This window comes from Pagrus pagrus (assembly GCF_965226575.1).
Source record: "Pagrus pagrus genome assembly, chromosome: 8".
NCBI classification, from domain to species: Eukaryota; Metazoa; Chordata; class Actinopteri; order Spariformes; family Sparidae; genus Pagrus; species Pagrus pagrus.
In genome coordinates, this window is record NC_140192.1 from 2,374,001 (window position 1) to 2,400,656 (window position 26,656).

General features: G+C 42.7%; 2 protein-coding genes across 2 annotated transcripts; both read right to left on the minus strand.

The window, feature by feature from the left end:
- Positions 1-1,115: 1,115 nt before the first annotated feature.
- On the minus strand, positions 1,116-9,238 carry LOC311261863 (uncharacterized protein; the record flags this gene model as incomplete). The annotated part of the gene is made up of 2 exons (XM_084360876.1): positions 1,116-2,921; positions 7,580-9,238. The coding sequence occupies 2 exons, from the start codon at positions 9,236-9,238 to the stop codon at positions 1,116-1,118; spliced, it is 3,465 nt and encodes a 1,154-aa protein (XP_084217002.1).
- A 5,559-nt stretch (positions 9,239-14,797) lies between these two features.
- Positions 14,798-24,757, minus strand: LOC311261864 (uncharacterized protein; the record flags this gene model as incomplete). Its single annotated transcript, XM_084360877.1, has 3 exons — positions 14,798-17,041; positions 20,623-20,630; positions 23,101-24,757. The coding sequence occupies 3 exons, from the start codon at positions 24,755-24,757 to the stop codon at positions 15,239-15,241; spliced, it is 3,468 nt and encodes a 1,155-aa protein (XP_084217003.1). The 3' UTR covers positions 14,798-15,238.
- Between the last annotated feature and the right edge of the window lie 1,899 nt (positions 24,758-26,656).

Sequence of the window (26,656 nt, forward strand, 5' to 3'; positions counted from 1 at the left end):
CACCTTGAAGACTGACACATGAATGCAGAGAAACAGAAACTAATCAATGTTTGTCTCTTACGAGCCAAACGAGTAATCGCTTTAAGGTGGAAGGGTTGTGACAGACCAGACTCTGAACAATGGATCAAAGAAATGTCCTGAGAAACTAACATTCATAGTAAAAGACAAAGCTGAAGATCTCTGTGAGATGTGGACACCTTTTCTACAGTTCATGAGCACCTTGACTGCAAATTCACGAGTTGAGACGATGACAGCTGCCATTAATACATCCTCTTCAAACTGGGTGATGTTTTCTTCTTCTGTATCCGGTTGTGTTATTGTATAATAGTGTTATTTATTTACATGTGTTCCAAAAAATGGAATAAACAAGAGTCTCACCTAATTCAGTTGTTATTATTAGTGCATCACGTAAAGTGTAAGAACTGTAATGGGTTGGTTGTTCATGCTGGAAGTGTAAAGAAAAGGCTTTTATCATCTTCAAGACTTTATTCAAACAAGTGAAAGTCTTAACGTATCTGATATTAAATGTATTTAAGTATCAGAAATATAAGTAAAATAAATGATACATCTATTAACATGAGTGTAAATAATGTCAACTCATGTTAGTTTGACATGTTCTCCGTCAGCTCTGTATGAAACCCTGAATGAAGACGAGAAGAAAAGACTTTGTTCATGTTTCTTTATTGATGATTTAAAGCTTCAGTTTGTTCACACGTCCATCAGTAAAGTCTGTTAAACCGCTCTTGTTTCAATGATTTCATGAACAGATTGACTTCATCCACACAATCAGTGTGTTGGAGCAGAATCTCAGCTGTGTACAAGCAAATAATGAAGCATCTCCTTATTGATTACGATCACGTGAACTGAAGTCATCACGAGCAGCGAGAGCCTCCGTGGCCGAACAGACACAGGAAGGAGCGCCGCCTGAACAAAGTCCAACATTTACAGAACAACAAGAGGAAGTCAAAGTACCGCCCATCATGTTTGATTGACAGCTGATCTGTGTGCAGTGAAGAAACGCCACAACAATCAGCTCTCAGCAACAATGATGGAAACACAACAAGTGGAGAAATGAAACACAGAATTTAACCCACTGACCCTGAAATGACTTCTGTCTATTTGAGTTGACAAAACTCAGCAGAGCCAGAAACACTAAGTCCAGCATAGAGAGGCTGAGTGAATGTGGTCTGGACTCTGTGGAGGAGAGTGATGGTTTCAGAGACGCTGTAGAAGGACAGAATACCTGCACTGTGATCCAGGTACACTCCAACTCTGGAGGACTCAGGACCTGAGACGGGAGTTTTGACTTTGTTGTACCAAAAGTAATAACTGTTTGTGAAACAATCTAACATCCAAGATTTGTCATTGAATCCAAATAAACATTCATCTGAGCCTCCTGCTCTGCTGATATTCTTGTATGCGACTGCTACACAAACTATTCCTCTCCTCTCCACCTCCCAGTAACAACGTCCAGTCAGACTCTCTCTACTCAGGACCTGAAGCTTGTTAGTGAATCTGTCTGGGTGACTAGAATAAGACTGACGTTGACTCGTGTATGTTGCTTTTCTGTTCCCCTCAGATAATAACAGATGTGTGTTTGCTGTGTTTGGATCCAGTGTGATGTCACATGAATATCTTAAGAAGTCAGCTCTGGTCTTGTTCTCTGGTTGTGGGTTTGACAGTAAAACATCCACTTGAGTCACTGTCAGTGAGATGTTTGTCCATGTCTCTCTCAGGACGTCCTGTAGTTTGTCTCTGACCTCTGACACAGCTGCTGTCACATCCTCAAAGTACTTGAGAGGACGGATATTGATGCTGGATGAGTGTGTAGACTCACTGAGTGCTGACAGTGAGGGGTAGTTGTGTAGAAACTGGTTGTGATCCTCTGTGTGTGAGAGCTTCTTCAACTCAGCGTCTTTCCTCTTCAGCTCAGTGATCTCCTGCTCCAGCTTCTCCTGAAGCTCTTTGACTCGACTCACTTCAGTTTCCTGCTGGGATCTGACCTGCTGCTTCACATCAGAGCGTCTTTTCTCCATGAGACGGATCAGCTGGGTGAAGATCTTCTCACTGTGCTCCGCTGCTTTATCAGCAGAGCCATTGATGGCCTCCACCTCCTGTTGAAGCACCTTCACATCTTCCTCTCTGTCCTGGATTCTCTGCTGGATGTTTTGTCGACTCCCCTCCAGCTCTCTCTGCCTCTCAGTCCTCTCTGCTGCAGCTGACACTGTGTCGTGGCCTTTATGTTCGTCCACAGAGCAGAGATAACAGATACACTGCTGATCAGTACGGCAGAACATCTTCATCACCTCATCGTGACGAGAGCAGATGTTCTCCTGGAGCTTCTTGGACGGCTCCACCAGCTTGTGTTTCTTTAAAGGAGCTGCTTCATAATGAGGCTGCAGGTGTTTCTCACAGAAAGAAGCCAAACAGACCAAACAGGACTTAACTGCTCTCAGTTTCCTCCCAGTGCAGACATCACAGGCCACATCTTCAGCTCCAGCATAGCAGAGATCAGCAGGAGCAGCTTGGAGTCCAGTCTTCTTCAGCTCCTCCACTAAAACTGCTAACATGGTGCTTTTCAGCAGCTCAGGCCTCGGTGTGAAGCTCTTCCTGCACTGAGGGCAGCTGTGGATCCCCTTCTCATCCTCTGTGTCCCAGTGGTCTGTAATACAGCTCTTGCAGTAGCTGTGTCCACAGGGAGTAGTCACCGGATCCTTCAGTAGATCCAAACAGATGGAACAAGAGAAAGTCTCTCGGTCCAGCTGAACTGCTCTCTGCGCCATTTCACCTCTCAGTGTCGACGACCGTCTGAGCTTCACTTCCTGATAACTGAAACTAGTCTGAGCTCTGATCTGAACAGGGTGTGTTTGTGCAGTGAATGAGGCCGTCAGCTCAGTTACACCCAACCACAAACTGTAGATCTGAAGGGGAGGGAACCAGGAAACATCCTGACAGAGTGGAGCTGCTGTGTGAGAGGAGGAAGAAGAGGGAGGGCTGATGGAGCTGCGACTCGCTCCAGGACGAGGAGCCGCTCTGTGGATCTGAACTGTGTTTCCTCTTTTACAACGAAGCCTCAGTTAAAACCTGCTCCACATTTGAAAACATCAGAGTTTTTAGTTGTAAAATGTTTCTTGGCTCCTCAGGCTTTGCTGATATTTCTCTAACTCTTCCTCTGATGCTGTTCACTTTTTCTTTTCCTGGTTAAAAACAGCTGACTGACAGCAGCGAGTTATCAAACTGACCTCTCATAAAGATTCAAGCTGCTGTATAATAGTTGTCTCACACAGTTAATGATCTACTTTGAAGCTCTTGTGACAAAACAGTCGAGCTTCAGAGTCTCATCCTGAGCCAAAGCAGCATTTCAAGCTTCAGACGTGTTGAAACAAAACTCATCACAGCAGTTATTAGTTAACTGTGAATCCAGAAGGACGAGAATGAACCAGATCAGCTGCTTCTGTTGATCATCTGGTCGGGATAAAATGATAACTGGATAAAATGGAATTGTAGCATTAGAAAAGTCACAGTTGTGCTCACTTCGCACGGGGCACCATTATGTAGTGCTTCATGCAACATTAGGGAGTTTTGGGTTAAATTTGGCTATCAATAATAATTAATGATTATTGGGGATAATTATAAATTCTGATTAATAACAAGATCCAGGGAAGGGAAAAGAGCCAATTCACCAAATCAGTCTCATAAAAGGTACTAAACTGTTTGTAACCATGATTAATAATTAACTTGATAACTACAACCAAAATTACCATAACAGCTGTGATGGTTGAAGGAGTTCAGAGTCCTTGATAGAGTCGAGGTTGGCAACATTCACTCTTGTACAATATTAAATTGACAGCATGAAGGTTCAAAAGTCTTTTATTTATACACAAAGATGAAAACACATTAACTAACATGTAATATATACAGGTGTGTGTGTGTGTGTGTGTGTGTGTGTGTGACGTGATACCACGTTATTGAAGATGATTAGTTGCATGCAAAGATCCTGAGTCTGTGTGAAGCATCGTTCAACTAACGTCAAATTAACCGTGTAGCAAAGCAAACTACCAGTATCCTGACCGCAGATCACAGTAACACCAACACAGTGAACAAACACATAGATTGAACACATGTGCGTTACATCGACCACTCGGTGCAGTGAGGAGAAGTTCTTTGGGCCTGCTGGGAATGAAGCTTGCAGCTCTCAGCAGCTGTGAGGCCCAGAAGAGTCCAGGAGAAGAGAACTTGGTGGCAGGCAGCCCCGTGGGGAGAGAGGTGGAGAAGCACTTGGAGAAGAGAGAAGAAAGAAGAGAGAAGAGAGGGAACAAAGGAAGGAGCTGGAGGTTTGACTATCTGCTCAGAGGGGGGTCTGTCACCCTACCAATAGTAGCTCAAAGCTGAATTTGCACCTAGGTGTGAAGACTGGGGAATTCTGGGAAACTGAGTTCAGTCCAGAGCCCATTTTGAAATCCACAGTGAACGACTTCATCTGTGGACCCAACATCACAGTTATGGTTGAGGCCTCCTGCAACAATGTCCTTTGGGAGGTGTACACAGGTGTGTCGGGGCAGGGTGGTGCTCCCATTGGGCCATCCCCCCTGTTAAAAATTAACAAATCACCTACTGTCTGTCAGTGTTTCTGTCTATTTGAATGGAGTATTTATTTTCTCTTGCCTACATGTTTAACACAAGAATAATCCTGCAGATGAGCTGTTCGTGCCCCTATTAGCTGGAGAACACAATGGGTGCACTTCATATAGTCTAACATGGTCCAAGTTTAAATGTGATGATAATATCACTGAAAATAAACACTCAGCACGTGTTTCTCTGAGGAAATATTCATGTTGTGACCTCTAAATACCCCAAGAGCAAAAACTCAATATAGTTCTTTATTTTCTTATTCACACTAACTTTGTGCACATAAAGTTGTTTAATTTGTCATAAACGTTAACTCTCCATGTTGGATGTGGCAGATCTGCCCCGTGAACTAATACATGTCAGTGGAGTGAACTTTATAAAGCGCCCTTCTACAAAGTGCTGTAAGTTAACGCCTCTCATTTACCCATTCACCAACGTACGAAGATATCTGGGAAACAGACAGGAACCAAAAACAACGTATGTAACGTTCTCTGAGGATTATAAACGTGTTACTGTGATGATAAATGACAGTTAAATATTGAATCTGTGTCTATAATAACCAGATCCTGACATGTCAATGTGACACCTGTGGGAATAAAAAGCACTGACGTTTACATTTAACTGATTCTGATGAGTCGTTTCTATATCCAGTGATTTTAACGACTAATAATGACAATCATTGGGACAAAAACATAACTCTGCATTATGTAGCCAACGCAGCTAACGTTAGCTGCTTATGTTGCTGTCGTATGTATTCACCAAACACTAACGTTAGCAGGTTGTAGCTGACGTTAGCTAGCTAGCTATGATAGGCTACTGCTGTATGAAACGTATTTACATGTAACGTCAACGTTTACAGGCCAACGTTTACACGTACTGTGGTTCTGATCCATACAGCAGTGTTCACACATGCACTGCTACTCTGAGCTGTTTGGACATCAGCCAGACGAGCTGTATGTGAGAGGCGGACTAACTCTTGTGTGCTACACGTGTGAAGGTCCAAGTCCACTGTTCAGAGGTCCTGGGGAGATTACATTTATCTGTGAATATAGTTTGCATTGTATTTGTGAGCAGATGTTGTGAGATGGTATTTATGTGATGTATGTTCATTCATACAGACGTTGAACTGGACGTTTTACAAATGTGCTGATGTTTCCACTATTTCTGCAGAGTCTCTCTCTGACAGGTGAGTGTAACTTGATGCTGGTAGCAACATGAATCAGATCACTGTTATTCATGTAACGTGTCTTTGATGGATACATTTCATATATGCATGTGTCCTTCTTTCATATCAAGTCGGTTCGCTTTATGTGCATGAATGTGCTCTTTAGCAGAGATACAATACGAAAGGAAATGGCAGCGGAAAATGCTTCAAATACTGGTCCTAACAGTCACATGTTGGCCTACTGCTTGAGACTATTGCATATTAGTAAGACATTTTTTAAAAGAAAATAGACTTTGCATTTCAGTTCATGATCTGACTGTCAGCTGATCGCAGCAGAATGGGGGAAACACAATCCCTACAAGTAACCGCTTGACACCCATCACACACGACAGTCCTGTGTTGTCTCTGAGAGAATCAGTAACATTTTCATGCCCCATAAACACATTGAGATGAAAGTTTATGTCCTGTAAACACATTTAGTTCTCCATCTTTATCCAGTTTTCTGTAATTGTCATATTATTTGCAGAGATGATGGAAGTCCTTTCTCTTTGGCCAGGTGCTGCAAGGTGTTCAACAAAACGTCCAGCGAGCAGGGCTTGTACACACTACTGTCAAAATGCACAGCAAAAATAATGAGAACATGAAACTATGTGAATTACTCTGAAAGTGACACTTCACTAACAATGCTGACAATCACAAACAGTGGAGGATTGCAACATCGGCAGCCTGACCTGTTGGCCAACACTGATCTGTGTTTATAATATATGCTATTTTTTTTAGTGTTATTTATTAACATGTGTTCCAAAAACTGGAACAAACAAGAGTCTCACCTAATTCAGTTGTTATTATTAGTGCATCACGTAAAGTGTAAGAACTGTAATGGGTTGGTTGTTCATGCTGGAAGTGTAAAGAAAAGGCTTTTATCATCTTCAAGACTTTATTCAAACAAGTGAAAGTCTTAAAGTATCTGATATTAAATGTATTTAAGTATCAGAAATATAAGTAAATGAATGTAAATAATGTCAACTCAAAATTATCAACTCAGACATGCAACATTTTTCTGATAATCTCCATCAAATACATTTAAAAATGCTCGACTTTGGCTCTGGTTGAGCATGTAATCTGCAAAGTAACTAGTAACTAAAGTTGGTAAAGGCTCCATATGTGACTCCAGGATGTAGTGGAGTGGAAGTATAACAGAGCAGAACATGGAAATACTGCAGTAAAATACAAGTACTGCACCCAAACTTCAGCTGATGAACTCTCATGTTAGTTTGACATGTTCTCCGTCAGCTCTGTATGAAACCCTGAATGAAGACGAGAAGAAAAGACTTTGTTCATGTTTGTTTATTGATGATTTAAAGCTTCAGTTTGTTCACACGTCCATCAGTAAAGTCTGTTAAACCGCTCTTGTTTCAATGATTTCATGAACAGATTGACTTCCTCCACACAATCAGTGTGTTGGAGCAGAATCTCAGCTGTGTACAAGCAAATAATGAAGCATCTCCTTATTGATTACGATCACGTGAACTGAAGTCATCACGAGCAGCGAGAGCCTCCGTGGCTGAACAGACACAGGAAGGAGCGCCGCCTGAACAAAGTCCAACATTTACAGAACAACAAGAAGACGTCAGAGTACCGCCCATCATGTTTGATTGACAGCTGATCTGTGTGCAGTGAAGAAACGCCACAACAATCAGCTCTCAGCAACAATGATGGAAACACAACAAGTGAAGAAATGAAACACAGAATTTAACCCACTGACCCTGAAATGACTTCTGTCTATTTGAGTTGACAAAACTCAGCAGAGCCTAAAACATAAAGTCCAGCATAGAGAGGCTGAGTGAATGTGGTCTGGACTCTGTGGAGGAGAGTGATGGTTTCAGAGACGCTGTAGAAGGACAGAATACCTGCACTGTGATCCAGGTACACTCCAACTCTGGAGGACACAGGACCTGAGACGGGAGTTTGGACTTTGTTGTGATAAAAGTTAAAACTGTTTGTGTCACAAAGTAACATCCAAGATTTGTCATTGAATCCAAATAAACATTCATATGAGACCCCTGCTCTGCTGATATTCTTGTATGCGACTGCTACAAAAACTCCTCCTCTCCTCTCCACCTCCCAGTAACAACGTCCAGTCAGACTCTCTCTACTCAGGACCTGACGACAGTCAGTGAATCTGTCTGGGTGACTAGAATAAGACTGTTGTTGACTTGTGTATGTTGCTTTTCTGTTCCCCTCAGATAATAACAGACATGTTTTTGCTGTGTTTGGATCCAGTGTGATTTCACATGAATATCTTAAGAAGTCAGCTCTGGTCTTGTTCTCTGGCTGTGACAGTAAAACATCCACTTGAGTCACTGTCAGTGAGATGTTTGTCCATGTCTCTCTCAGGACGTCCTGTAGTTTGTCTCTGACCTCTGACACAGCTGCTGTCACATCCTCAAAGTACTTGAGAGGACGGATATTGATGCTGGATGAGTGTGTAGACTCACTGAGTGCTGACAGTGAGGGGTAGTTGTGTAGAAACTGGTTGTGATCCTCTGTGTGTGAGAGCTTCTTCAGCTCAGCGTCTTTCCTCTTCAGCTCAGTGATCTCCTGCTCCAGCTTCTCCTGAAGCTCTTTGACTCGACTCACTTCAGTTTCCTGCTGGGATCTGACCTGCTGCTTCACATCAGAGCGTCTTTTCTCCATGAGACGGATCAGCTGGGTGAAGATCTTCTCACTGTGCTCCGCTGCTTGATCAGCAGAGCCATTGATGGCCTCCACCTCCTGTTGAAGCACCTTCACATCTTCCTCTCTGTCCTGGATTCTCTGCTGGATGTTTTGTCGACTCCCCTCCAGCTCTCTCTGCCTCTCAGTCCTCTCTGCTGCAGCTGACACTGTGTCGTGGCCTTTATGTTCGTCCACAGAGCAGAGATAACAGATACACTGCTGATCAGTACGGCAGAACATCTTCATCACCTCATCGTGACGAGAGCAGATGTTCTCCTGGAGCTTCTTGGACGGCTCCACCAGCTTGTGTTTCTTTAAAGGAGCTGCTTCATAATGAGGCTGCAGGTGTTTCTCACAGTAAGAGGCCGGACAGGATAAACAGGACTTAACTGCCCTCAGTTTCCTCCCAGTGCAGACATCACAGGCCACATCTTCAGCTCCAGCATAGCAGAGATCAGCAGGAGCAGCTTGGAGTCCAGTCTTCTTCAGCTCCTCCACTAAAACTGCTAACATGGTGTTTTTCAGCATCTCAGGCCTCGGTGTGAAGCTCTTCCTGCACTGAGGGCAGCTGTGGATCCCCTTCTCATCCTCTGTGTCCCAGTGGTCTGTAATACAGCTCTTGCAGTAGCTGTGTCCACAGGGAGTAGTCACCGGATCCTTCAGTAGATCCAAACAGATGGAACAAGAGAAAGTCTCTCGGTCCAGCTGAACTGCTCTCTGCGCCATTTCACCTCTCAGTGTCGACGACCGTCTGAGCTTCACTTCCTGATAACTGAAACTAGTCTGAGCTCTGATCTGAACAGGGTGTGTTTGTGCAGTGAATGAGGCCGTCAGCTCAGTTACACCCAACCACAAACTGTAGATCTGAAGGGGAGGGAACAAGGAAACATCCTGACAGAGTGGAGCTGCTGTGTGAGAGGAGGAAGAAGAGGGAGGGCTGATGGAGCTGCGACTCGCTCCAGGACGAGGAGCCGCTCTGTGGATCTGAACTGTGTTTCCTCTTTTACAACGAAGCCTCAGTTAAAACCTGCTCCACATTTGAAAACATCAGAGTTTTTAGTTGTAAAATGTTTCTTGGCTCCTCAGGCTTTGCTGATATTTCTCTAACTCTTCCTCTGATGCTGTTCACTTTTTCTTTTCCTGGTTAAAAACAGCTGACTGACAGCAGCGAGTTATCAAACTGACCTCTCATAAAGATTCAAGCTGCTGTATAATAGTTGTCTCACACAGTTAATGATCTACTTTGAAGCTCTTGTGACAAAACAGTCGAGCTTCAGAGTCTCATCCTGAGCCAAAGCAACATTTCAAGCTTCAGACGTGTTGAAACAAAACTCATCACAGCAGTTATTAGTTAACTGTGAATCCAGAAGGACGAGAATGAACCAGATCAGCTGCTTCTGTTGATCATCTGGTCGGGATAAAATGATAACTGGATAAAATGGAATTGTAGCATTAGAAAAGTCACAGTTGTGCTCACTTCGCACGGGGCACCATTATGTAGTGCTTCATGCAACATTAGGGAGTTTTGGGTTAAATTTGGCTATCAATAATAATTAATGATTATTGGGGATAATTATAAATTCTGATTAATAACAAGATCCAGGGAAGGGAAAAGAGCCAATTCACCAAATCAGTCTCATAAAAGGTACTAAACTGTTTGTAACCATGATTAATAATTAACTTGATAACTACAACCAAAATTACCATAACAGCTGTGATGGTTGAAGGAGTTCAGAGTCCTTGATAGAGTCGAGGTTGGCAACATTCACTCTTGTACAATATTAAATTGACAGCATGAAGGTTCAAAAGTCTTTTATTTATACACAAAGATGAAAACACATTAACTAACATGTAATATATACAGGTGTGTGTGTGTGTGTGTGTGTGTGTGACGTGATACCACGTTATTGAAGATGATTAGTTGCATGCAAAGATCCTGAGTCTGTGTGAAGCATCGTTCAACTAACGTCAAATTAACCGTGTAGCAAAGCAAACTACCAGTAACCTGACCGCAGATCACAGTAACACAGAAACAGTGAACAAACGCATAGATTGAACACATGTGCGTTACATCGACCACTCGGTGCAGTGAGGAGAAGTTCTTTGGGCCTGCTGGGAATGAAGCTTGCAGCTCTCAGCAGCTGTGAGCATAGATATATATATAAAGGCTAGATGTCTTACGGCGGAGTCTAGAACGTCCTCACAGGTCGGCCATCTTGGTACAGGTTAGCTTTCCGGCTGTATCTGTGTAACCTGAGGTAAAGTCAGTGATCTGCACAAACACTTAGACTCTTATCTCGCTGGAACCTTGACGGATTTACAAACAGTTTGGTTTCTTACAAACGTCATTAACGTGGTTATTATTCTGGATGCTTGAACATGTTGAAATCGCATCTTTTCTCTTCGAAGAAATTATCACAGTTTTAGTTTGAAGGATTTTTAGCTCGTCTTCTGGGTTTATAATGGGTGTGTATTGCGTGAGCTAGAGTGGGTGACATCATCGCTAGAGTGGAGAGCAGCTGCAAAAACTTTAGAAAAAACTCCCTTCAGCTTGATTTGGGTCCCACATCTTTTACTTCACATAGACAATATATACATAGAAATGTAGGAAATCTTGTTGGCTTTCAGATGATGGTCTTATTTCAGATGTAGGACTTAAACTTTTGGCTGTAGAAGCCCTCGAGCGACAAGCGCTCCAGCAACTCCCCCATGAGCCGCAGTGTTAACTTTGAGCCTAAATTTCTGGAGTGGAGCAGACGGTACCAGTTTTGTCTCTCGCTTTGGCTCCCTCATTTTTCACTCTACAGAAATAAAAAACACATCACATGGTTCAGCAATGTCTCCTGTTACTCACTGTATACATATTTTGGCCATAACCATTACACTTTTGTCTAGACCTGCAGGTGTTTGGGAGGTGTTTTCTCATTCATCCTTATGGGGAATTTTTCAAATTTCATTTTCCTACTGCTTCAGCACGTTCAGCTACAGAAACCGTTCAACTATCAACATGTTCAGCTCTTTAAGCTCTTTCAGCCTTGAACTGTTCAGCTTTTTAGCTTTTCAACTTTTTCAAATATTAAGCTTTTGCAAAAATAATAGTAATATGGAAGCAAATGTAAAAATCCTCAAATCCTCTTCAAAACTCATCCACTTTCAACCTCTTCTTGTGTTAAAATATTTTCATTCAAAATTGGAAATATGGACTTGTATGGTTATTCGTCTCAAGGCCTCAATTATTCATAAGTATGCAGTGTCATAAACACATCTCTGTACAGGGTGGGGATTTCAACATGCAGCATTTCTTGATGTATAGCCTATTGTAGTCTACCTATTTTAGAACATTATTCTATTTTTTAGAACATAACATAATTATTCATAAGTATGCAGTCTCATAAATACATCTTCGACGTTTATAACAAACCAAACCGTTTGAAAATCGGTTGAAAATTGAGCAAGTTATGGTTATTTTAAAAGTACATGTTTCATTACAAACACAATGTTATGGGTGAGCGAGCTACCTGTACCAAGATGGCCGACCTGTGCGGACGTTCGACTCCGTTGGCCAGCAACGCGGACGAGACATCTAGCCTTTATATATATATCTATGGCTGTGAGGCCCAGAAGAGTCCAGGAGAAGAGAACTTGGTGGCAGGCAGCCCCGTGGAGAGAGAGGTGGAGAAGCACTTGGAGAAGAGAGAAGAGAGGGAACAAAGGAAGCAGCTGGAGGTTTGACTATCTGCTCAGAGGGGGGTCTCTCACCCTACCAATAGTAGCTCAAAGCTGAATTTGCACCTAGGTGTGAAGACTGGGGAATTCTGGGAAACTGAGTTCAGTCCAGAGCCCATTTTGAAATCCACAGTGAACGACTTCATCTGTGGACCCGACATCACAGTTATGGTTGAGGCCTCCTGCAACAATGTCCTTTGGGAGGTGTACACAGGTGTGTCGGGGCAGGGTGGTGCTCCCATTGGGCCATCCCCCCTGTTAAAAATGAACAAATCACCTATATATTGTATTTATTTTCTCTTGCCTACATGTTTAACACAAGAATAATCCTGCAGATGAGCTGTACATGCCCCTATTAGCTGGAGAACACAATGGGTGCACTTCATATAGTCTAACATGGTCCAAGTTTAAATGTGATGATAATATCACTGAAAATAAACACTCAGCACGTGTTTCTCTGAGGAAATATTCATGTTGTGACCTCTAAATACCCCAGGAGCAAAAACTCAATATAGTTCTTTATTTTCTTATTCACACAAAATTTGTGCACATAAAGTTGTTTAATTTGTCATTTACGTTAACTCTCCATGTTGGATGTGGCAGATCTGCCCCGTGAACTAATACATGTCAGTGGAGTGAACTTTATAAAGCGCCCTTCTACAAAGTGCTGTAAGTTAACGCCTCTCATTTACCCATTCACCAACGTACGAAGATATCTGGGAAACAGACAGGAACCAAAAACAACGTATGTAACGTTCTCTGACGGTTATAAACGTGTTACTGTGATGATAAATGACAGTTAAATATTGAATCAGTGTCTATAATAACCAGATCCTGACATGTCAATGTGACGCCTGTGGGAATAAAAAGCACTGACGTTTACATTTAACTGATTCTGATGAGTCGCTTTTATATCCAGTGATTTTAACGACTAATAATGACAATCATTGGGACAAAAACATAACTCTGCATTATGTAGCCAACGCAGCTAACGTTAGCTGCTTATGTTGCTGTCGTATGTATTCACCAAACACTAACGTTAGCAGGTTGTAGCTGACGTTAGCTAGCTAGCTATGATAGGCTACTGCTGTATGAAACGTATTTACATGTAACGTCAACGTTTACAGGCCAACGTTTACACGTACTGTGGTTCTGATCCATACAGCAGTGTTCACACATGCACTGCTACTCTGGGCTGTTTGGACATCAGCCAGACGAGCTGTATGTGAGAGGCGGACTAACTCTTGTGTGCTACACGTGTGAAGGTCCAAGTCCACTGTTCAGAGGTCCTGGGGAGATTACATTTATCTGTGAATATAGTTTGCATTGTATTTATTTGTGAGCAGATGTTGTAAGATGGTATTTATGTGACGTTCATTCATACAGACGTTGAACTGGACGTTTTACAAATGTGCTGATGTTTCCACTATTTCTGCAGAGTCTCTCTCTGACAGGTGAGTGTAACTTGATGCTGGTAGCAACATGGATCAGATCACTGTTATTCATGTAACGTGTCTTTGATGGATGCATTTCATATATGCATGTGTCCTTCTTTCACATCAAGTCGGTTCGCTTTATGTGCATGAATGTGCTCTTTAGCAGAGATACAATACGAAAGGAAATGGCAGCGGAAAATGCTTCAAGTACTGGTCCTAACAGTCACATGTTGGCCTACTGCTTGAGACTATTGCATGTTAGTAAGACACTTTTTAAAAGAAAATAGACTTTGCATTTCAGTTCATGATCTGACTGTCAGCTGATCACAGCAGAATGTGTGAAACACAATCCCTACAAGTAACCGCTTGACACCCATCACACACGACAGTCCTGTGTTGTCTCTGAGAGAATCAGTAACATTTTCATGCCCCATAAACACATTGAGATGAAAGTTTATGTCCTGTAAACACATTTAGTTCTCCATCTTTATCCAGTTTTCTGTAATTGTCATATTATTTGCAGAGATGATGGAAGTCCTTTCTCTTTGGCCAGGTGCTGCAAGGTGTTCAACAAAACGTCCAGCGAGCAGGGCTTGTACACACTACTGTCAAAATGCACAGCAAAAATAATGAGAACGTGAAACTATGTGAATGACTCTGAAAGTGACACTTCACTAACAATGCTGACAATCACAAACAGTGGAGGATTGCAACATCGGCAGCCTGACCTGTTGGCCAACACTCATCTGTCTTTATAATATATGCTATTTTTTTTAGTGTTATTTATTTACATGTGTTCCAAAAACTGGAACAAACAAGAGTCTCACCTAATTCAGTTGTTATTATTAGTGCATCACGTAAAGTGTAAGAACTGTAATGGGTTGGTTGTTCATGCTGGAAGTGTAAAGAAAAGGCTTTTATCATCTTCAAGACTTTATTCAAACAAGTGAAAGTCTTAAAGTATCTGATATTAAATGTATTTAAGTATCAGAAATATAAGTAAAATAAATCATACATCTATTTACACGAGTGTAAATAATGTCAACTCATGTTAGTTTGACATGTTCTCCGTCAGCTCTGTATGAAACCCTGAATGAAGACGAGAAGAAAAGACTTTGTTCATGTTTGTTTATTGATGATTTAAAGCTTCAGTTTGTTCACACGTCCATCAGTAAAGTCTGTTAAACCGCTCTTGTTTCAATGATTTCATGAACAGATTGACTTCATCCACACAATCAGTGTGTTGGAGCAGAATCTCAGCTGTGTACAAGCAAATAATGAAGCATCTCCTTATTGATTACGATCACGTGAACTGAAGTCATCACGAGCAGCGAGAGCCTCCGTGGCTGAACAGACACAGGAAGGAGCGCCGCCTGAACAAAGTCCAACATTTACAGAACAACAAGAAGAGGTCAAAGTACCGCCCATCATGTTTGATTGACAGCTGATCTGTGTGCAGTGAAGAAACGCCACAACAATCAGCTCTCAGCAACAATGATGGAAACACAACAAGTGAAGAAATGAAACACAGAATTTAACCCACTGACCCTGAAATGACTTCTGTCTATTTGAGTTGACAAAACTCAGCAGAGCCTCCATTAACATTAAGTCCAGCATAGAGAGGCTGAGTGAATGTGGTCTGGACTCTGTGGAGGAGAGTGATGGTTTCAGAGACGCTGTAGAAGGACAGAATACCTGCACTGTGATCCAGGTACACTCCAACTCTGGAGGACACAGGACCTGAGACGGGAGTTTGGACACTGTTGTACCAAAAGTTATAACTGTTTGTGTCACAAAGTAACATCCAAGATTTGTCATTGAATCCAAATAAACATTCATGTGAGCCGCCTGCTCTGCTGATATTCTTGTATGCGACTGCTACATAAACTCCTCCTCTCCACTCCACCTCCCAGTAACAACGTCCAGTCAGACTCTCTCTACTCAGGACCTGCCACCAGTCAGTGAATCTGTCTGGGTGACTAGAATAAGACTGTTGTTGACTCTTTAATGTTGCTTTTCTGTTCCCCTCAGATAATAACAGACGTGTGTATGCTGTGTTTGGATCCAGTGTGATTTCACATGAATATCTTAAGAAGTCAGCTCTGGTCTTGTTCTCTGGTTGTGACAGTAAAACATCCACTTGAGTCACTGTCAGTGAGATGTTTGTCCATGTCTCTCTCAGGACGTCCTGTAGTTTGTCTCTGACCTCTGACACAGCTGCTGTCACATCCTCAAAGTACTTGAGAGGACGGATATTGATGCTGGATGAGTGTGTAGACTCACTGAGTGCTGACAGTGAGGGGTAGTTGTGTAGAAACTGGTTGTGATCCTCTGTGTGTGAGAGCTTCTTCAGCTCAGCGTCTTTCCTCTTCAGCTCAGTGATCTCCTGCTCCAGCTTCTCCTGAAGCTCTTTGACTCGACTCACTTCAGTTTCCTGCTGGGATCTGACCTGCTGCTTCACATCAGAGCGTCTTTTCTCCATGAGACGGATCAGCTGGGTGAAGATCTTCTCACTGTGCTCCGCTGCTTTATCAGCAGAGCCATTGATGGCCTCCACCTCCTGTTGAAGCACCTTCACATCTTCCTCTCTGTCCTGGATTCTCTGCTGGATGTTTTGTCGACTCCCCTCCAGCTCTCTCTGCCTCTCAGTCCTCTCTGCTGCAGCTGACACTGTGTCGTGGCCTTTATGTTCGTCCACAGAGCAGAGATAACAGATACACTGCTGATCAGTACGGCAGAACATCTTCATCACCTCATCGTGACGAGAGCAGATGTTCTCCTGGAGCTTCTTGGACGGCTCCACCAGCTTGTGTTTCTTTAAAGGAGCTGCTTCATAATGAGGCTGCAGGTGTTTCTCACAGTAAGAGGCCGGACAGGATAAACAGGACTTAACTGCCCTCAGTTTCCTCCCAGTGCAGACATCACAGGCCACATCTTCAGCTCCAGCATAGCAGAGATCAGCAGGAGCAGCTTGGAGTCCAGTCTTCTTCAGCTCCTCCACTAAAACTGCTAACATGGTGCTTTTCAGCAGCTCAGGCCTCGGTGTGAAGCTCTTCCTGCACTGAGGGCAGCTGTGGATCCCCTTCTCATCCTCTGTGTCCCAGTGGTCTGTAATACAGCTCTTGCAGTAGCTGTGTCCACAGGGAGTAGTCACCGGATCCTTCAGTAGATCCAAACAGATGGAACAAGAGAAAGTCTCTCGGTCCAGCTGAACTGCTCTCTGCGCCATTTCACCTCTCAGTGTCGACGACCGTCTGAGTTTCACTTCCTGATAACTGAAACTAGTCTGAGCTCTGATCTGAACAGGGTGTGTTTGTGCAGTGAATGAGGCCGTCAGCTCAGTTACACCCAACCACAAACTGTAGATCTGAAGGGGAGGGAACAAGGAAACATCCTGACAGAGTGGAGCTGCTGTGTGAGAGGAGGAAGAAGAGGGAGGGCTGATGGAGCTGCGACTCGCTCCAGGACGAGGAGCCGCTCTGTGGATCTGAACTGTGTTTCCTCTTTTACAACGAAGCCTCAGTTAAAACCTGCTCCACATTTGAAAACATCAGAGTTTTTAGTTGTAAAATGTTTCTTGGCTCCTCAGGCTTTGCTGATATTTCTCTAACTCTTCCTCTGATTCTGTTCACTTTTTCTTTTCCTGGTTAAAAACAGCTGACTGACAGCAGCGAGTTATCAAACTGAACTCTCATAAAGATTCAAGCTGCTGTATAATAGTTGTCTCACACAGTTAATGATCGACTTTGAAGCACTTGTGACAAAACAGTCGAGCTTCAGAGTCTCATCCTGAGCCAAAGCAGCATTTCAAGCTTCAGACGTGTTGAAACAAAACTCATCACAGCAGTTATTAGTTAACTGTGAATCCAGAAGGACGAGAATGAACCAGATCAGCTGCTTCTGCTGATCATCTGGTCGGGATAAAATGATAACTGGATAAAATGGAATTGTAGCATTAGAAAAGTCACAGTTGTGCTCACTTCGCACGGGGCACCATTATGTAGTGCTTCATGCAACATCAGGGAGTTTTGGGTTAAATTTGGCTATCAATAATAATTAATGATTATCAGGGATACTTATCAATTATGATTAATTATAAGATCCAGGGAAGGGAAAAGAGCCAATTCACCAAATCAGTCTCATAAAAGGTACTAAGCTGTTTGTAGCCATGATTAATAATTAACATGATAACTACAACCAAAATTACCATAACAGCTGTGATGGTTGGAGGAGTTCAGAGTCCTTGATAGAGTCGAGGTTGGCAACATTCACTCTTGTACAATAATAAATTGACAGCATGAAGGTTCAAAAGTCTTTTATTTATACACAAAGATGAAAACACATTAACTAACATGTAATATATACAGGTGTGTGTGTGTGTGTGTGTGTGTGTGTGACGTGATACCCCGTTATTGAAGATGATTAGTTGCATGCAAAGATCCTGAGTCTGTGTGAAGCATCGTTCAACTAACGTCAAATTAACCGTGTAGCAAAGCAAACTACCAGTAACCTGACCGTAGATCACAGTAACACAGAAACAGTGAACAAACACATAGATTGAACACATGTGCGTTACATCGACCACTCGGTGCAGTGAGGAGAAGTTCTTTGGGCCTGCTGGGAATGAAGCTTGCAGCTCTCAGCAGCTGTGAGCATAGATATATATATAAAGGCTAGATGTCTTACGGCGGAGTCTAGAACGTCCTCACAGGTCGGCCATCTTGGTACAGGTTAGCTTTCCGGCTGTATCTGTGTAACCTGAGGTAAAGTCAGTGATCTGCACAAACACTTAGACTCTTATCTCGCTGAAACCTTGACGGATTTACAAACAGTTTGGTTTCTTACAAACGTCATTAACGTGGTTATTATTCTGGATGCTTGAACATGTTGAAATCGCATCTTTTCTCTTCGAAGAAATCATCACAGTTTTAGTTTGAAGGATTTTTAGCTCGTCTTCTGGGTTTATAATGGGTGTGTATTGCGTGAGCTAGAGTGGGTGACATCATCGCTAGAGTGGAGAGCAGCTGCAAAAACTTTAGAAAAAACTCCCTTCAGCTTGATTTGGGTCCCACATCTTTTACTTCACATAGACAATATATACATAGAAATGTAGGAAATCTTGTTGGCTTTCAGATGATGGTCTTATTTCAGATGTAGGACTTAAACTTTTGGCTGTAGAAGCCCTCGAGCGACAAGCGCTCCAGCAACTCCCCCATAAGCCGCAGTGTTACCTTTGAGCCTAAATTTCTGGAGTGGAGCAGACGGTACCGGTTTTGTCTCTCGCTTTGGCTCCCTCATTTTTCACTCTACAGAAATAAAAAACACATCACATGGTTCAGCAATGTCTCCTGTTACTCACTGTATACATATTTTGGCCATAACCATTACACTTTTGTCTAGACCTGCAGGTGTTTGGGAGGTGTTTTCTCATTCATCCTTATGGGGAATTTTTCAAATTTCATTTTCCTACTGCTTCAGCACGTTCAGCTACAGAAACCGTTCAACTATCAACATGTTCAGCTTTTTAGCTTTTCAACTTTTTCAAATATTAAGCTTTTGCAAAAATAATAGTAATATGGAAGCAAATGTAAAAATCCTCAAATCCTCTTCAAAACTCATCCACTTTCAACCTCTTCTTGTGTTAAAATATTTTCATTCAAAATTGGAAATATGGACTTGTATGGTTATTCGTCTCAAGGCCTCAATTATTCATAAGTATGCAGTGTCATAAACACATCTCTGTACAGGGTGGGGATTTAGACATGCAGCATTTCTTGATGTATAGCCTATTGTAGTCTACCTATTTTAGAACATTATTCTATTTTTTAGAACATAACATAATTATTCATAAGTATGCAGTCTCATAAATACATCTTCGACGTTTATAACAAACCAAACCGTTTGAAAATCGGTTGAAAATTGAGCAAGTTATGGTTATTTTAAAAGTACATGTTTCATTACAAACACAATGTTATGGGTGAGCGAGCTACCTGTACCAAGATGGCCGACCTGTGCGGACGTTCGACTCCGTTGGCCAGCAACGCGGACGAGACATCTAGCCTTTATATATATATCTATGGCTGTGAGGCCCAGAAGAGTCCAGGAGAAGAGAACTTGGTGGCAGGCAGCCCCGTGGAGAGAGAGGTGGAGAAGCACTTGGAGAAGAGAGAAGAAAGAAGAGAGAAGAGAGGGAACAAAGGAAGCAGCTGGAGGTTTGACTATCTGCTCAGAGGGGGGTCTCTCACCCTACCAATAGTAGCTCAAAGCTGAATTTGCACCTAGGTGTGAAGACTGGGGAATTCTGGGAAACTGAGTTCAGTCCAGAGCCCATTTTGAAATCCACAGTGAACGACTTCATCTGTGGACCCGACATCACAGTTATGGTTGAGGCCTCCTGCAACAATGTCCTTTGGGAGGTGTACACAGGTGTGTCGGGGCAGGGTGGTGCTCCCATTGGGCCATCCCCCCTGTTAAAAATTAACAAATCACCTACTGTCTGTCAGTGTTTCTGTCTATTTGAATGGAGTATTTATTTTCTCTTGCCTACATGTTTTAACACAAGAATAATCCTGCAGATGAGCTGTACATGCCCCTATTAGCTGGAGAACACAATGGGTGCACTTCATATAGTCTAACATGGTCCAAGTTTAAATGTGATGATAATATCACTGAAAATAAACACTCAGCACGTGTTTCTCTGAGGAAATATTCATGTTGTGACCTCTAAATACCCCAGGAGCAAAAACTCAATATAGTTCTTTATTTTCTTATTCACACAAAATTTGTGCACATAAAGTTGTTTAATTTGTCATTTACGTTAACTCTCCATGTTGGATGTGGCAGATCTGCCCCGTGAACTAATACATGTCAGTGGAGTGAACTTTATAAAGCGCCCTTCTACAACGTGCTGTAAGTTAACGCCTCTCATTTACCCATTCACCAACGTACGAAGATATCTGGGAAACAGACAGGAACCAAAAACAACGTATGTAACGTTCTCTGACGGTTATAAACGTGTTACTGTGATGATAAATGACAGTTAAATAATGAATCTGTGTCTAAATAACCAGATCCTGACATGTCAATGTGACACCTATGGGAATAAAAAGCACTGACGTTTACATTTAACTGATTCTGATGAGTCGCTTTTATATCCAGTGATTTTAACGACTAATAATGACAATCATTGGGACAAAAACATAACTCTGCATTATGTAGTCAACGCAGCTAACGTTAGCTGCTTATGTTGCTGTCGTATGTATTCACCAAACACTAACGTTAGCAGGTTGTAGCTGACGTTAGCTAGCTAGCTATGATAGGCTACTGCTGTATGAAACGTATTTACATGTAACGTCAACGTTTACAGGCCAACGTTTACACGTACTGTGGTTCTGATACATACAGCAGTGTTCACACATGCACTGCTACTCTGGGCTGTTTGGACATCAGCCAGACGAGCTGTATGTGAGAGGCGGACTAACTCTTGTGTGCTACACGTGTGAAGGTCCAAGTCCACTGTTCAGAGGTCCTGGGGAGATTACATTTATCTGTGAATATAGTTTGCATTGTATTTATTTGTGAGCAGATGTTATAAGATGGTATTTATGTGATGTATGTTCATTCATATGAACTTTGAACTGGACGTTTTACAAATGTGCTGATGTTTCCACTATTTCTGCAGAGTCTCTCTCTGACAGGTGAGTGTAACTTGATGCTGGTAGCAACATGGATCAGATCACTGTTATTCATGTAACGTGTCTTTGATGGATGCATTTCATATATGCATGTGTCCTTCTTTCATATCAAGTCGGTTCGCTTTATGTGCATGAATGTGCTCTTTAGCAGAGATACAATACGAAAGGAAATGGCAGCGGAAAATGCTTCAAGTACTGGTCCTAACAGTCACATGTTGGCCTACTGCTTGAGACTATTGCATATTAGTAAGACACTTTTTAAAAGAAAATAGACTTTGCATTTCAGTTCATGATCTGACTGTCAGCTGATCGCAGCAGAATGTGGGAAACACAATCCCTACAAGTAACCGCTTGACACCCATCACACACGACAGACCTGTGTTGTCTCTGAGAGAATCAGTAACATTTTCATGCCCCATAAACACATTGAGATGTAACTTTATGTCCTGTAAACACATTTAGTTCTCCATCTTTATCCAGTTTTCTGTAATTGTCATATTATTTGCAGAGATGATGGAAGTCCTTTCTCTTTGGCCAGGTGCTGCAAGGTGTTCAACAAAATGTCCAGCGAGCAGGGCTTGTACACACTACTGTCAAAATGCACAGCAAAAACAATGAGAACGTGAAACTATGTGAATTACTCTGAAAGTGACACTTCACTAACAATGCTGACAATCACAAACAGTGGAGGATTGCAACATCAGCAGCCTGACCTGTTGGCCAACACTGATCTGTGTTTATAATATATGCTATTTTTTTTAGTGTTATTTATTAACATGTGTTCCAAAAACTGGAATAAACAAGAGTCTCACCTAATTCAGTTGTTATTATTAGTGCATCACGTACAGTGTAAGAACTGTAATGGGTTGGTTGTTCATGCTGGAAGTGTAAAGAAAGAAGTATCTGATATTAAATGTATTTAAGTATCAGAAATATAAGTAAATGAATGTAAATAATGTCAACTCAAAATTATCAACTCAGACATTCAACATTTTTCTGATAATCTCCATCAAATACATTTCAAAATGCACGACTTTGGCTCTGGTTGAGCATGTAATCTGCAAAGTAACTAGTAACTAAAGTTGGTAAAGGCTCCATATGTGACTCCAGGATGTAGTGGAGTGGAAGTATAACAGAGCAGAACATGGAAATACTGCAGTAAAATACAAGTACTGCACCCAAACTTCAGCTGATGAGCTCTCATGTTAGTTTGACATGTTCTCCGTCAGCTCTGTATGAAACCCTGAATGAAGACGAGAAGAAAAGACTTTGTTCATGTTTGTTTATTGATGATTTAAAGCTTCGGTTTGTTCACACGTCCATCAGTAAAGTCTGTTAAACCGCTCTTGTTTCAATGATTTCATGAACAGATTGACTTCATCCACACAATCAGTGTGTTGGAGCAGAATCTCAGCTGTGTACAAGCAAATAATGAAGCATCTCCTTATTGATTACGATCACGTGAACTGAAGTCATCACGAGCAGCGAGAGCCTCCGTGGCTGAACAGACACAGGAAGGAGCGCCGCCTGAACAAAGTCCAACATTTACAGAACAACAAGAAGAGGTCAAAGTACCGCCCATCATGTTTGATTGACAGCTGATCTGTGTGCAGTGAAGAAACGCCACAACAATCAGCTCTCAGCAACAATGATGGAAACACAACAAGTGAAGAAATGAAACACAGAATTTAACCCACTGACCCTGAAATGACTTCTGTCTATTTCAGTTGACAAAACTCAGCAGAGCCTCCATCAACATAAAGTCCAGCATAGAGAGGCTGAGTGAATGTGGTCTGGACTCTGTGGAGGAGAGTGATGGTTTCAGAGACGCTGTAGAAGGACAGAATACCTGCACTGTGATCCAGGTACACTCCAACTCTGGAGGACACAGGACCTGAGACGGGAGTTTTGTCTTTGTTGTGACAAAAGTTAAAACTGTTTGTTTCACAAAGTAACATCCAAGATTTGTCATTGAATCCAAATAAACGTTCATATAAGCTCCCTGCTCTGCTGATATTCTTGTATGCGACTGCTACATAAACTGCTCCTCTCCTCTCCACCTCCCAGTAACAACGTCCAGTCAGACTCTCTCTACTCAGGACCTGCTGCCAGAAAGTGAATCTGTCTGGGTGACTAGAATAAGACTGTTGTTGTCTCGTGTATGTTGCTTTTCTGTTCCCCTCAGATAATAACAGATGTGTGTTTGCTGTGTTTGGATCCAGTGTGATTTCACGTGAATATCTTAAGAAGTCAGCTTTGGTCTTGTTCTCTGGTTGTGGGTTTGACAGTAAAACATCCACTTGAGTCACTGTCAGTGAGATGTTTGTCCATGTCTCTCTCAGGACGTCCTGTAGTTTGTCTCTGACCTCTGACACAGCTGCTGTCACATCCTCAAAGTACTTGAGAGGACGGATATTGATGCTGGATGAGTGTGTAGACTCACTGAGTGCTGACAGTGAGGGGTAGTTGTGTAGAAACTGGTTGTGATCCTCTGTGTGTGAGAGCTTCTTCAGCTCAGCGTCTTTCCTCTTCAGCTCAGTGATCTCCTGCTCCAGCTTCTCCTGAAGCTCTTTGACTCGACTCACTTCAGTTTCCTGCTGGGATCTGACCTGCTGCTTCACATCAGAGCGTCTTTTCTCCATGAGACGGATCAGCTCGGTGAAGATCTTCTCACTGTGCTCCGCTGCTTCATCAGCAGAGCCATTGATGGCCTCCACCTCCTGTTGAAGCACCTTCTCATCTTCCTCTCTGTCCTGGATTCTCTGCTGGATGTTTTGTCGACTCCCCTCCAGCTCTCTCTGCCTCTCAGTCCTCTCTGCTGCAGCTGACACTGTGTCGTGGCCTTTATGTTCCTCCATGGAGCAGAGATAACAGATACACTGCTGATCAGTACGGCAGAACATCTTCATCACCTCATCGTGACGAGAGCAGATGTTCTCCTGGAGCTTCTTGGACGGCTCCACCAGCTTGTGTTTCTTTAAAGGAGCTGCTTCATAATGAGGCTGCAGGTGTTTCTCACAGTAAGAGGCCAGACAGGATAAACAGGACTTAACTGCCCTCAGTTTCCTCCCAGTGCAGACATCACAGGCCACATCTTCAGCTCCAGCATAGCAGAGATCAGCAGGAGCAGCTTGGAGTCCAGTCTTCTTCAGCTCCTCCACTAAAACTGCTAACATGGTGTTTTTCAGCAGCTCAGGCCTCGGTGTGAAGCTCTTCCTGCACTGAGGGCAGCTGTGGATCCCCTTCTCATCCTCTGTGTCCCAGTGGTCTGTAATACAGCTCTTGCAGTAGCTGTGTCCACAGGGAGTAGTCACCGGATCCTTCAGTAGATCCAAACAGATGGAACAAGAGAAAGTCTCTCGGTCCAGCTGAACTGCTCTCTGCGCCATTTCACCTCTCAGTGTCGACGACCGTCTGAGCTTCACTTCCTGATAACTGAAACTAGTCTGAGCTCTGATCTGAACAGGGTGTGTTTGTGCAGTGAATGAGGCCGTCAGCTCAGTTACACCCAACCACAAACTGTAGATCTGAAGGGGAGGGAACAAGGAAACATCCTGACAGAGTGGAGCTGCTGTGTGAGAGGAGGAAGAAGAGGGAGGGCTGATGGAGCTGCGACTCGCTCCAGGACGAGGAGCCGCTCTGTGGATCTGAACTGTGTTTCCTCTTTTACAACGAAGCCTCAGTTAAAACCTGCTCCACATTTGAAAACATCAGAGTTTTTAGTTGTAAAATGTTTCTTGGCTCCTCAGGCTTTGCTGATATTTCTCTAACTCTTCCTCTGATGCTGTTCACTTTTTCTTTTCCTGGTTAAAAACAGCTGACTGACAGCAGCGAGTTATCAAACTTACCTCTCATAAAGATTCAAGCTGCTGTATAACAGTTGTCTCACGCAGTTAATGATCGACTTTGAAGCACTTGTGACAAAACAGTCGAGCTTCAGAGTCTCATCCTGAGCCAAAGCAGCATTTCAAGCTTCAGACGTGTTGAAACAAAACTCATCACAGCAGTTATTAGTTAACTGTGAATCCAGAAGGACGAGAATGAACCAGATCAGCTGCTTCTGCTGATCATCTGGTCGGGATAAAATGATAACTGGATAAAATGGAATTGTAGCATTAGAAAAGTCACAGTTGTGCTCACTTCGCACGGGGCACCATTATGTAGTGCTTCATGCAACATCAGGGAGTTTTGGGTTAAATTTGGCTATCAATAATAATTAATGATTATCAGGGATACTTATCAATTATGATTAATTATAAGATCCAGGGAAGGGAAAAGAGCCAATTCACCAAATCAGTCTCATAAAAGGTACTAAACTGTTTGTAGCCATGATTAATAATTAACTTGATAACTACAACCAAAATTACCATAACAGCTGTGATGGTTGGAGGAGTTCAGAGTCCTTGATAGAGTCGAGGTTGGCAACATTCACTCTTGTACAATATTAAATTGACAGCATGAAGGTTCAAAAGTCTTTTATTTATACACAAAGATGAAAACACATTAACGAACATGTAATATATACAGGTGTGTGTGTGTGTGTGTGTGTGACGTGATACCACGTTATTGAAGATGATTAGTTGCATGCAAAGATCCTGAGTCTGTGTGAAGCATCGTTCAACTAACGTCAAATTAACCGTGTAGCAAAGCAAACTACCAGTAACCTGACCGTAGATCACAGTAACACCAAAACAGTGAACAAACACATAGATTGAACACATGTGCATTACATCGACCACTCGGTGCAGTGAGGAGAAGTTCTTTGGGCCTGCTGGGAAAGTAGCTTGCAGCTCTCAGCAGCTGTGAGGCCCAGAAGAGTCCAGGAGAAGAGAACTTGGTGGCAGGCAGCCCCGTGGGGAGAGAGGTGGAGAAGCACTTGGAGAAGAGAGAAGAGAAGAAGAGAGAAGAGAGGGAACAAAGGAAGCAGCTGGAGGTTTGACTATCTGCTCAGAGGGGGGTCTGTCACCCTACCAATAGTAGCTCAAAGCTGAATTTGCACCTAGGTGTGAAGACTGGGGATTTCTGGGAAACTGAGTTCAGTCCAGAGCCCATTTTGAAATCCACAGTGAACAACTTCATCTGTGGACCCGACATCACAGTTATGGTTGAGGCCTCCTGCAACAATGTCCTTTGGGAGGTGTACACAGGTGTGTCGGGCAGGGTGGTGCTCCCATTGGGCCATCCCCCCTGTTAAAAATTAACAAATCACCTACTGTCTGTCAGTGCTTCTGTCTATTTGAATGGAGTATTTATTTTCTCTTGCCTACATGTTTTAATACAAGAATAAT